The sequence below is a fragment of the Ictalurus punctatus genome, chromosome 23 (genome assembly GCF_001660625.3).
Source record: "Ictalurus punctatus breed USDA103 chromosome 23, Coco_2.0, whole genome shotgun sequence".
NCBI lineage: Eukaryota > Metazoa > Chordata > Actinopteri > Siluriformes > Ictaluridae > Ictalurus > Ictalurus punctatus.
The window spans coordinates 1135637-1149184 of NC_030438.2; the positions used below are offsets into that span (position 1 = coordinate 1135637).

General features: G+C 39.5%; 1 protein-coding gene across 1 annotated transcript in view; it reads right to left on the reverse strand.

Annotated features, from left to right (window-relative positions):
* The window catches only part of pou6f2 (POU class 6 homeobox 2), a 69230-nt gene extending 56883 nt beyond the window's left edge, over positions 1 to 12347 (reverse strand). Inside the window, exon 1 of the mRNA XM_017452855.3 lies at positions 12141 to 12347. Within this exon, the coding sequence (XP_017308344.2) occupies positions 12141 to 12330 (190 nt within the window). The 5' untranslated portion in view covers positions 12331 to 12347. The remainder of the gene's footprint in view (positions 1 to 12140) is intronic.
* Between the last annotated feature and the right edge of the window lie 1201 nt (positions 12348 to 13548).

The following is a 13548-nucleotide window of genomic DNA, read 5'->3' on the forward strand; positions in this document are numbered from 1 at the left end:
TATAAGCTGATGGGTTTTTTTTTCTCTACTTCTTTACTTTTCCACTATTCACTGGTGGGAGTAAATTGAATGTCTGAATGTTCAGTGGCTAATTTAACACAGAAAGCTTGTTAGGAGAAGATAAATCATGGCATGTCGCAGAATAGAGACTATTCTAGTAGTGACACAGAGGTGTCTGTCTTATTGCTATGTTTTCTGTCAGGTTCATTAGTATAATTCAATTTAATTCAATTTAACTTTATTTGTATTGTGCTTTCAACAATAGAGAATGTTACAAAGCAGATCCCTTGCAAGTAAGCCAGAGGTGATTTTGTCTCCCTGAGATTACATGAAGAAGAAACCTCATATATAAATCATTACTCTTCCACAGTTGTGTACAGTAAAGTCAAACTGAACTAACCGGATTAAAAGGATACTCTATATGAGCATCATAATCTTTAAGGTCACAACAGGTACAAATGTATAATATTCAGGTCAGATCATGGGCATACATTGTTTTGGGGAAATACAATTCATATGGCATATCTGTCCAAATTCAAGCGCTCAGTTTATAACAATGTAAAACTCTATAGGGAAGATGGAAAATGCAGTCTATTAGAGTTACAGGAGAGATATGGGTAGAGGGAGAGCCAAATGTTAGCTGTAGCTACAGTGAGTATAAGGAAAAGGAAAACTGTCAGGCGAGTGTAACCCAAACTCCCTAATGACGGGCGGGGGGGTTGGGGGGGGGGGGGGTTGGGGGAAACAGGAGGAAAGGAGGAAAGGGAAGGTGAGAAGTTGCATGTTTGAGGGCAAAAAACACACTTAAGCTATCTCTCCGTCTCTCCTTCGCTCTCGGCTTTCTTAGCAGTTTGGGGTTAGATGTAAGGCTTTGGGTGTAATAGATATCTGTGGTCTACTCATGTGCTACACGATCCAGCTGCTATGTGCCTTCACCAAGGACCCCCCAGGGACCATTACACTCTCCAGTCCTTCCTCTGAGGCCTCGTTCAGCCCTCTTTAACACTTAACACAGGACCCCCACCACCACCACCACCACCACCGAACCCAAAGCCCTGCCACCTTCCGTAGAAAGCATGGCTATTAATTAAGGTAATTAGGCCCTGAACTAGCAATTAGAAACCGCAGACGGCTTTCAGCCACTGCTTTTCGCCTTCAAAAGAGGACTTGGTTTCAGTACCATCTGCTGAGTTTTAACTCACCACAGGGTCTTGTGTTTCGGGGAGACGAGGAACATGTTATCTGAGATGCAGACCTTCACGTGACCCTAGGGTTCGATTTTTGGAACATCTCAGATTTTGAGTTTTCATCTCTTTTTTCCCTTCTCTGATATGAAATGACAAGTGAAAGCAGCATTGTATGTCAGAGAGCTCTTATGACTGAATGTGGAAGTGATCCATTTCTGAGGAGTGATCCCGGTTAAAATATATTGCAGCACTTTAAGGTCTATCGATTTGTTATTATGGCTGAATGTATTTGAATGGAGAAGCCAGAGCTGCCTATATGTGTATTGAAAAACAGTTTGATTTGTATTGATAGGTTGATTCTTTAGATATTGATTAGATGTTGAGGTTATAATGACATGGCTGGATTTGTGTAGCATTTGTATTGATTCCTGGGTAAGTGGGCATTGATAAGCTGCTAGGTTACTATTGATTGCTGTTGACATTCAAGACATAGTGCACTATGCCCCTATAACACTAAAATGTTTTTTTCCCCCTTCTTTTCAAATATAAGTGTCCAAAAATGGAAACGTGTATTTTCTTACAACATGAGCTATAATACGGAGAAAAAAAGCCATGCTCATACAGGACAGACCTTTTAAACTTCACATTTTCCAAGCGATTGAACTAAAAGGCAGGCTTAGCCCATCAGAAGCTCTTTTTCTGCACCTCACCCTATATTTTAGCAACTTTTCCATCCATCAAAGAGAACTTTCACGCTCTTCTAACACGAAATGGCATACCTTTACCTTCAAATTCTCACAAAAGGTACATATTTGTGTCAATAGGGGTGTTAGAAATCTCTACCTCTTTCTCTTAAAAGCTTCAACAAAAAGCTTGAAGCTTCAGTTCTCATAGTCAGAGTACCAAGCAATATGTTATATTATATATACACACACACACACACACACACTCACATGCACATACAGAAACACACACAAAAGGAGTGACATATTGTCACTCCGGTGACAGAACACAATTGTCGTCGCAGTACGATAACCCCTTTTTCATTGCAGTTCACTCCCATGAAATTACCATTAGCATTACGACTCATGCAGAACTGAGATAAATGTAAAAACGTCACCCAATTCAACCAAAGGAGAATGCCAGCTCCCGCAGATTACCATCTCTCCTTCTCTCTTTCTCTTTCTCTATGCTGCCAAGTGTACTATTTCATTTACAACATATCGTTGGTTTTTCTCCTCTCACTGACCATGTAAATCACCAATCAATTTCCATTTCCAAGGCCTGATGATGGGTTGTCACTGAACGCTTATGAATCGTCACATAGCAGCCAAGCACAAGACCTTTAATAACGGAGAGGTGAACATCTCAGAGGAGAAAGAGAGTTGGGAGAGTACATGGAAAAAAAAAAAAAAAACTACACTCGAATAAGTCTATGAAATTGTACGTAGCTGATGGTTTAAGCAACATAAATTCCTTATTTCACTCAATCAAATTAAAGGGTCAGGCTCTTTGTCTTTGTAGTGCTTTGTATCATATCTTTGGACGGTACTGTTAATAAGACTTTTAAGACCAAGATTAATTTTATTTTATCTGTAACTTTTCATCTGTCCTACCTTTCACTTCTTCATTTGTCTCACTCCTTAGTAGGGGTGTAGTGCAGTGCTACTATCTGCATCTGCCTCATTATCTGTTGTGTATCTAGTGCTCCAAATATTTCGCCTCTATCTGTAGTTGGGCTTAACTACAGGAGATAGATAACATTTTTCATTAACACAATACATAAAAACAAATAAATTATAGTGCCAGTTTGGTTGCCCAGTAAGAGTCTCACTTAATGAAGAATGAAGAACACACACAATTAATGTACAAGTTATTGTTTTTTAAATATATATATATTTTAAAACCCAGCAGGGATAGGCTTATTTGTGCACAACAGGGTCTATGTGGGCTATATGGAGCAGTGGTCCTACTGGGAAGTGACATGAAGATGTTAAACTATATACAAAATGAGCACAGGAACAATGTGAATAGTGTGCCTCCTACCTCCTCCGTATCTGTAGTTGTATCTGTTTAGAACACATTATATGTTCAATTCAAATAATGTACTCATATTTGGTTACATCCCAGCTACCTCAATACCTGCCAATATTAACTACCTTCTCATGCCCATTTTCCATCTGAACACATCCCTGACTCCATCCCTGACATATTTTTGTTGAGCAACAACAAAAAATTCTCCTTCTACCTTGTGCCTTAGCTGTTTTCCTTCTGCATCAACATCATCATCCCCTGCCTGTGTTAAGTCTTTGTCCATCTCTGTGTGCACAACCTGACTCCGGCTCTCCCTCTCCTATTTAAATATCTGAGTGAGCACAGGCAGACAGCTAAAATTCAGGAGCCCGCACCATGCCAGAGAAAGTGCGCACGGAGCGATTTGTTTAATTTAATGCCAGTGTTGAGGAGCTTAAGTCATTTCAGGCCTTTCTGCACCACTTCCCCATCAGAGACAAACATCAAACGGTTGCAACCTTTTAAAAACCTTTATTGGGTCTCTCCAATTACTTGGAGACTGATGCTATTACCATAAAATATACAGAATATAGCAAACACGGGTGAGGATGATGAATGCAGAAAGAAGAAGGGAAGGAATGGCAGACCCTGTCAAGATTAACAGGAGTATCTATTTTAGACGGTGTGTTCCTGACCCGGGCTTTCCGCACTGCATGTTTGTGTCTCTGTGCTTTACCATACAAGCAGCAAGACAAAGAGGTCGGCTCAATTGAAACAGACAAAGCCATATCCGATTATCATTATTATTGTCTATTTCAATCTTCCCTCGTTCTCTCTTATGCTCGCTGTGGCTGTTTCTTCTTTACGGCATTTAGACAGAGTGACAATGCCACCAGTCACATTTAAAACGAACAGCATGTGGCAGACCAGGCGGCTGCTGAGTCCGCTTCAAGACCACAAATGCCACAAATACGCCAAACAGTAACAGCAGGATTTTAGCAGACACTCGAAGGACTCTCATTGCCTGTAGCGTTTCAGCTTTAAGAGGAGAGCAGATGTAATCTTCTCTTGATCTGTAGCCTGTTTTGTAATAAAAAGGACTCCTACATAGCAAACGTATATATAGCATTCCTATATTTTAATTTTTGAGCATGAAATGGAAAATAAATGATATGGAAAATAAATTCATTCAATTTCCGTCACTTGTCCCTTGATGTCTAGTCTTTATGACATGGTGTGCTCTATACATATGTGTGTGTGTGTGTGTGTGTGTGTGTGTGTGTGTGTGTGTGTTTGTGTGTGTGGGTATGTGTGCATTTCCACCTCATAGCCTGTCTGTGTGTACATTACAATTTGTGTTATTTTTGTTTCTACCCCACTGTCATATGCAGTCACCTGGCAACGTACTTGCAAGCTGCTTATTCAAGTCAGACAATATTCAGGGGAAAAAAATGCAAGAGAACAGGATGGAGAAGGAACCGGAGCGTTATCAGAGGTGTATGGGAGATGAAAAGCTTAATTTCTGCCGGGATTGCCTTGGAGAGCAAGCACAGCGCAGCCCTCCCTGTCTCCGACGCCACCTCTCACTCTCAATTATTTGGCTCCTGTCACAACAAATCAATCAAATTACTCCAGCAAGCCTGTGTGCAGGTGCTGCTAGCACATCGCCAGTCGCATTAGCTTTGAAATGTATGAGAGCGCTGGCAATTTTATCACTCTTATTTATTTAATGCGACTTGCTCCCCTGCGAGTCATCTTACAACTGCTGCAAAGTTAAATCATTAAAGGACATTACAGAAGGCTGACTGCGGGGAGCACTTTAAATTAAACACAGAGAAAGAAAGAGTAAGAGACAGAGGGAGAGAGGGAGAGACTGAGCGAGGTTTTGCATCAGTGTTGTGTTGAAATAAAGTGAGAGCTGTACATGTGAATACTGAGGTTGTTTCAACAGAATCAGCTTTAGTACAGTTTACGCATACTTTGACTCTGGCTTCTGCAGCTGACAAAAAGGGGATCGTGAGGAACTTTACTAAAATAAATACCTTTGCTTTTGTGCTATTTAAGAAAATTTTGAGAATCAAAACACATTTCATTCAGTTAGTAGATTTCTCTCACACACACACACACACACACACACACACACACCTGTGCAGAGCTCAGAAGCATAGACAAGAAACCGAACTTAATAAAGACACAACCTGCTGAAATTTTGGCTTCAACTAACTTTGCAGGAAACCTGGTTCTGTTAAGCAGACAATGTTGGGTCCTTGAGCAAAAACCTTGATCCTTAACTGTGTCCCGTCTGAACTGTAATATGCTTCGGATAAAACCATCAGCCAAATAAATTAATTGACTCTTTCATCTTCAGTAACTGCTTTAACCTGATCGTGGTGAATCCGGAGCCGAAACCAGGAACACTGGATGCGAGATTGGAATACACCCGATACGGGACATCGGTCCATCACATAAAGCCAAATAAACGTCAAAACAGGAGACTAACTGAGAATTTTATTTGATTTTATAAGGACCCACAGAAATAAGCAGGTAGAAGTTTAAATAAAGGTAAAATCTGAGTGCCTGGCCCAAATATATCAAACCACCCTTTTCTGCCTCACTGCCTTAGACAAACTCTAATCATCAACCTTGTTGTCGTCTACTTAGTGTTAACTTTACAAATACTAGACGTTCGAGTTTCCTTTAAACTAAAGTAAGGGTGTTTGAAATGTTGAGTTCCCTGATCTCTCTGTTTTCTGTTCCAGTTATGCATCTCCATCTAAAGCCATCCAGCTCTTTGACAGCAAACGACATTCCAGTGGGAGCAAGAAGCTGTTCTCTTATTGTAGTGATTAGAGCCAACATGGCTCCTCATTAGCCTACATGAGCTGAGAGACGCAGGCAATTACCCCCTCACCCCTGAGTGCCGTTTTATGTTTCCTATAAAGAGAACACACACACTCTAGCCCTCCCGTCAACCCCCGGTTCCCTCGCTGCACGGTACACTGCAAGCTCTGATGCATCTGTGACCAGGCAGCTTACAATATGAATATGAAAGAGTCCGACTCTACATTTGTTCTGCATTAACTCAGAGACATTCTGACAAGCGGGAGGCTGATGTTTCATTTGCCGCATACGTCTGTAGGGAACAGACTGGTGCACTACATTAGTGTTTCCAAAAACACTTGAATGGGTCATGAAAAGAAAGTTATTTATGATCTAAGGCTGAATTCTGTCGGTCTCTTGAAATTAGGCTTGTTGAATGAGGGGAAAATCCACACAGATGCTATTTCACCAAGAACGTGAAGTTTGCTTTAATTGGTTGTGCTAGAATGCAGAAAATGTAAGACAAATTGAATAAAAGGAAATGTTTTGGGAAATATAATTAAATTTGACAGTCACAGAAATGAAAGCACAATATGAACGCTACAATATGTCACATCACCAATCTTCTATTTCTAAAATAACATTTCATTATGTCTCTGTCTGTCCTGCAAGAGTTTACTGTTTTACACTAAATCCTAAGATTAATTGATTTTCAATAGAATACCCACGTTGCTAGCTCATTAAGGGTCTCTAGTAAAATCCCAATAATGTATAAATAATCTAGAGTTAATCAAATTATACACATTTGGGGACATAACAAGCAGTTCAATCTTTTACTTCATATCAACAAATCTGTTAAACAAAAGATTACCTATTTGACGAATCAGATTCTACCATCTCAGATATTCTGATTGTCCAAAACCTAGCTAGCTAGCAAACTGATGATACATCACATGTAATTTTATAGTTTAATTGCCAAATATCTTAAACAAATTGGGAAAAGAATTCCAATCAAAATATCTGCCAAAATAAATAAATAGTTTCATTCAATTCACAGAAACACCACATTATACAATACGAACATGCCAAAATGAACAAGGAGGCCAACAGTGTAACAGTGAGTGGATCACAGTAACATCTGAACACTGCAGAAAAAGAAAGCAAGCTACATGTGTTATCTGTTTAAAATACCGGGTTAACATTACCTAGCAGTGTATACCCTAACTTCCAGTTTAAACTTGGTTTCACTCAAATACAGTCAGGCTTCACCATTAGATACATGGATAGAATGGACATAAGGAGATAGATACGTGCTACACGCTGTCGTGTAAAGAGCCTTTCATCATACAATGAGCTAAGCCTTTCTGAATGTTACCGCATAAACGACCTAAAAACTTGTTATATATCGGGTAGGCTTTCACACAGGAAGGAACACAAGGCCGAAACAGAACTCTGACTACACTCCTGTATTTCTCCATCTGAAGAACTTCTGCAAATAAAATTCATCTACTGAGAAGATCCTGCCCCCAGATTTATCCTTCCACACGCTGCATTTATCTGAAGAGTTATTCTGGTTTAAAAAAAAAAAAAGACATTTATGGTGATATATATAAACATAGTTATCCTGCATTAGCAGAAGACATGTTATCTGTAAAACTGGAAGCCAACAGTTCATGCGTATCCTCCTGTACTTTTCTGCAATAGTTAAGGAGAGGGACTATCATGTTATTCTTCATTTGTGACAAAGGAAACCCATGATTAGGCCAAAGGGCACTGAGGAACAGAGATCATGCTACAAGACATCATCACTAAATTAACAGATGTGAAAAGTACCATTGCACACTGTATTGGATATGTGACAAGTGTGACGTTAAAACAGAAAAGGTTGGTATTTGGGATCAGTCTGATCTGCAGAAAGCTTGTAGGGAAGAGCACTAGTTAAGTGATTCGGTGCAAGACCCAACTCAGACGGCAGAAAAATGAAGTGTATAATATGGTCCCATCTCAAAGTTTGAATCTCTCCAAGAACAATTGGAGGAGGAGAGAAGAAGAGTTGCCCAACCGGAGCAAAAGCTTGAGGAAGCTACTAATAAGAGTAAAACTGTTGTCTTCACATGGTGGAGCCCTGTCTCTACCCATTCAGAGATCTCCTGGCAACAGCGGAGAAATTCTAAACAAAGGCCTCTAACTCAGCCACAGCGAGTGATCCTGAGGATGAGATTTCTGATAGTGAGTCTGACATCATCAAGGAAAATGGACTCATGAAAAGTGTGCTCTGTCAAGAATGGGGAGATCTACAAGAGTCTGTGGGTTATTATTGAGCACGGGTGAATCCAGTAGCCGTAGGATGGGGGCCATGTTTAAGAGCTGTCTAAGCCACATACCTGGAGGTTCAGCAAATAGTGCGTTTCACAATGGACCGAGAAGTTCATGTTAAATGTCCAAATACCATCCAAACACGCCTGTCAATGGCACAGACTCATCCTGTGACAATAGCAGGACTTATTCTCAAGCTAGACATGATTTACAAATGTATTCATAAATCAAGTACGTAGTATTCATGAAAATTCAGTATTGTAGTATTCGTGGAAAACACATTCTACAAGAGCTCCTGAATTTGTGTAAATTTAGGTATTAGGTATATGGCCATTAATTCTGTGCAAATCGTTAAATGCACTAAAACACTCATCAGTATTAACCCCAATTCCAAAAAAGTTGGGACGCTGTGTAAAATGTAAATAAAAACAAAATGCAATGATTTGCAAATCTCATAAACCCACATGTTATTCACAATAAAACATACAAAACATATCAAATGTTTAAACTGAGGAAATGTACCATTTTAAGAAAAAAAAATAAGGCAATTTTGAATTTGATGCCCGCAACACGTCTCAAAAAAGTTGGGATGGGGGCAACAAAAGGCTGGAAAAGTAAGTGTTACTAAAAAGAAACAGCTGGAGGAACATTTTGCAACTAATTAGGTTAATTGGCAACACGTCAGTAACATGATTGGGTATTAAAAAAAAAGAGTATCTTAGAGATGCAGAGTCTGTCAGAAGTAAAGATGGGATGGAATCTGGTTGGAAGTATATATTGCTCTAAAATCTGTATATACCTTTCAGCATTGATGGTGACTTTCCAGATGTGCAAGCTTCCCATTCCATAGGCAGTAATGCACCCTCATACCATCAGAGATGCAGGCTTTTGATCTGAGCGCTGATTAAAAAGCCGGATGGTCCCTCTCCTCTTTAGTCCTCTTTAGTTCAGAGGACACGGCGAGAAGACGGCGGCATTTCTGGATCATGTTCACATATGGCTTCTTCTTTGCATGATAGAGCTTTAACCAGCATTTGTGGACGGCACGGGGAACTGTGTTCAGAGTTCTGGAAGTGTTTCTGAGCCCATTCGGTGATTTCCATTACAGAATCATGCCTGTTTTTAATGCAGTGCCGCCTGAGGGCCCGAAGATCACAGGCATGCAATATTGATTTTCACCCTTGTCCCTTGCACACAGAGATTTTGTTTGATATTATGTGCTGTAGGTGATGAGATATTCATAGTCTTCACAATTTTACATTGAGGAACATTATTCTGAAATTGTTCCACAAAATGTAGATGCAGTTTTTCGCAGATTGGTGAACTTCTGTCCATCTTTACTTCTGAAAGACTCCGCCTCTCTAAGATCCTCTTTTTATACCCACTCATGTTACTGACCTGTTGCCAATTAACCTCCAGCTGTTTCTTTTTAGTAACACTTACTTTTCCCGCCTTTTGTTTCCCCCTCCCAAATTTTTTGAGATGTCTTGCGACCATAAAATTCAAAATTGCCTTATTTTTCTTCTTAAAATGGTACATTTTCTCAGTTTAAATATTTGATATGTTTTGTGTGTTCTATTGTGAATAACATGTGGGTTTATGAGATTTGCAAACATTGCATTTTGTTTTTATTTACATTTACACAGTGTAAACATTTTTTTGGAATTGGGGTTGTAAATAACCACTTTAGTTTGACTTTTATAAATCATTAACTTTGAGATATTAGGTCCTTATTTCAGGTATTGTTTTTTTTATTTCAAGATATTATGTTGTTACTTTAATTTACTGGCTTTTGTTATTTCAATATATGTTATTATTACAACTTATTTTGTTACTTCAAGTATGGTATCTCATTATGTCAAATGATCAACTCATTTCTAGTTAGTATCATTATTTCAATGCATTTGATATTCTATATGATGTAGAATTATATAATTATGCCAAAAACACTGACATTTTTTTCAAAAGGTTGTGAGCTTCTGCAATTCTGAAACAAACTGGTTTTCTTTACAAAATTTGCTAATTTGTCCAAACAATGCAATGAGAAAACAAAAAAAAAGTTTATTATTACCCTGTTCTCCTCTATAGCTTCAGTTTTTTGACTCCGTTGAATTTGTTGCTTTTAGGAAAAAATGGTGATGTCAAACTCACATAAAGAGTTCATGGTTATTTGATGCTGAAAGGTTAAAACTCAAAGTATTAGACCCCACTTTGCTTCCTATTTCAGAAGCTTCTAGAAAAGTTAAGCAGACCTCAAGCCATATGATCGTGACTGAGGAACTCTGGGTACATTTAGGAATTCTTCTGCCTGCATGAGTGTTTATTAAAAGCTCAGATGCTGTGTTGCCTGTTGTTATTTATGCATGTTTGTGTCCATTAGAGACATCTTTTACTCCATCTGAGCGCCTCAGCTATCTGTCCATCCGTCTGTCCGTCACCTCTCTTTTGGGCTTTTTTCTCCTGGGCATTATTTTAATCTGGAGCCTCTTGGAAAAAAACAAACAAAAAAAAAACGAAAAGATGGAGCTAAAAGATGTGCTACTTTACATGCACTCAAATGTATAACGTGGCATTTTTTAGTTAGGTATTAGTAAAGGCATCTCATCCAAGATTTATGACTGATGGTTTCCCTCCTCCATCCAACGGTCTAATGGTATAAAAGAGACAATGTTTTAAACATTAAAATGAAAACCATTTACAACTATGTGATCAAAAGAGAACACATTAAAGTTTAAAAGAGGGGGGATGAAGGATGGAGAGATGGACAGAGAAGAAGAGAAGACAGGAGGTTGCTCCCGGATGCATCTACAAAAAGAAACAAAACGAACGACTGCTTTATCTCAGCGCTTCACTTCTCCACCACTCTGCTGACACCACTGTGGTTTATACACTCTTTAAATGGTTCTAGCGCTGTAAAGCTTCCATATAGAACAACAGAGAGTTTCCTTTCACAAAAGACTTCAAGTAAATCCGTCGAATTATCCAGAGAAGCCTTGAGGAACCAGATTAAATCCTGAATACCAACAAGACTAAACATTAAAACCCATTCGGACAGTGACTTTGAACTTTATAGGCCTACACTCCACGTTAAAAAGAATATATATCTAGAACCCACAGAATGTTCATCCATTTGTCCCTCTTGGGGATGCTTAATGTTTTCTGTAGAACATTAGAGAGATAATAAAACCCTGTCAGGAAACTGAAACCTCCAGCTCTCCCTTGAAGACCTTTTTGTCTTAGCATGTGCTTATCTTCACATTGTTCTTTCCATCATCTCACATGGATAGGGACTTTGCACTTCATTTATAAGCTTACAGTCCAAGGAAATAGATTCCGTCTAGAGTTCTTCAGTTTGTTCCTCAAGTTCTACGTGAAACCCAGCAACAGAGGGTTTTCCTTTTACAAAAGGTTCCAAGCAGCAGCCAGGAAGCTAATACAGTGAAACACATGTGAGTATTAATTTGGACATTAAGGACCACTGCTGTATATTTGATATTACACTTATATTAATCGTAACTTGGGAAACAAAAATGTACCAGAACTTTTTTATGACAGTGTACGGTGAAATTCATTTTTGTACATATACATTGTAGATATGCATAGAGAGTATATGTCAGGACATAAAAACAGACATTTTCCAATGATGTTAATTTTAACAAGTGCATATAATACATAGTTGGATTGAGACTACAGGATAAACTACATGTGTGCGGTATGTGCATGGGTATCATGCTATATGATTGTACCATTGTGGTTGGGTAATCTCTATAAAGATTCCAGTTGAGGTGTAGAATAAACTCTTACCTTGCAGGTTCTGTAGAGGGAGAGTCATGATGCCCCCGGCGGCTGCGGCAGCCACCAGTCCCTGGATATTGGCTGCTGTAGGTAGAGACAAGACCAGGCCCTGCTGTCCCCCCAGGTGACCACCTGCATTAAAGGGGATAAGGATTGGCTGGTTCAGACCAGGCGCACCTCCTGACATCACGCCGCTCATGGCTGAGGCCAACTGCTGGGCCACCAGGATAGACTGAAACAAAAATAACATTACAAATCAGTTAATAAATAAGCAGCACGCAAGCATTTCTAACTTTTTATGAAGTCAGAAAATAAAGTTTGCAGAGTTGTGAAACAATGATCGGTGATAGCGATCAGCTGGTATTGCTTTCTGGCATTCTTCTTCCACATGCTTCTCAGGAACAAATAATGTCTTTGAAACACATGGTGTTAGAGGGGCACATCACACAGAAGTGCATTTGTAAGTCACCCTCCAACTCTGTGTGGATATCAGAAATGAGCTCATGTGTTGTTCATTCATCTTCAGTAAGCACTTTATCTGAGTCAGGCTCACAATGGATCCAGACTACACCACATGAATGCTGTGTGAGGCGTAAATACACAGAATACACTAGGGACGGGATGCCTGTTCATCGGAGGACACGATGCACACACGTTTACATACACATTGACTCCATGGGGCAAATTAGTGTAGCCTATGTGCATGTTTTTGGGAGAAGGGTGAGCCCGGAGAAAATACACACACACAGAGAATAAGCAAGCTCAAGGTCAAACTTGAGCTGTGAGGAGGCGATGCTACCCAGTGCGCAACCGTGCTGCCGTATGTGTGTGTTGTGTTAGGTCTTTTACTTAGTTTCATCCAGCATTCATGAACTTTGGTTTCAGCTCTGTAAGTCTCACTGCAGCCTATGACTGTCTGACTGTATGACTCACTCACTCACTCTCTCTCTCTCTCTCTCTCTCTCTCTCTCTCTCTCTCTCTCTCTCTCTGCTAAACATCACCTGCACAGCCTGTGACTGCTACAGAGACACCAGAGGGCAAACACACATCTGTATGATAAGCCACTATGCTGCATACAGAGGGAGACTATAGTCACTGCTCTGGAGTGGCCAGAAGAAATAGAAGAAAATAGTTTAAAACATAATAATTAAAAATAATAATAATTAATCATCACCATCATTATCATCATTATTATTATTAGCACTTTTTTTCTCTCTTTGCAGCCTCAGAATGGAACATTTGTTTTGTGAGGAGAGAGATTAAACACATGATTTAACACTTGATGGAATATTGTTAACGCGTGACACAGAAGATTCACGATACAAGGAAGACATGCGTCAAGACTAGAATGAACATCTCCTGGATGTCTAAACAGCTGAGTCACTGTGTGTCTTCAAACAAAGGCTGAAGAAGCAC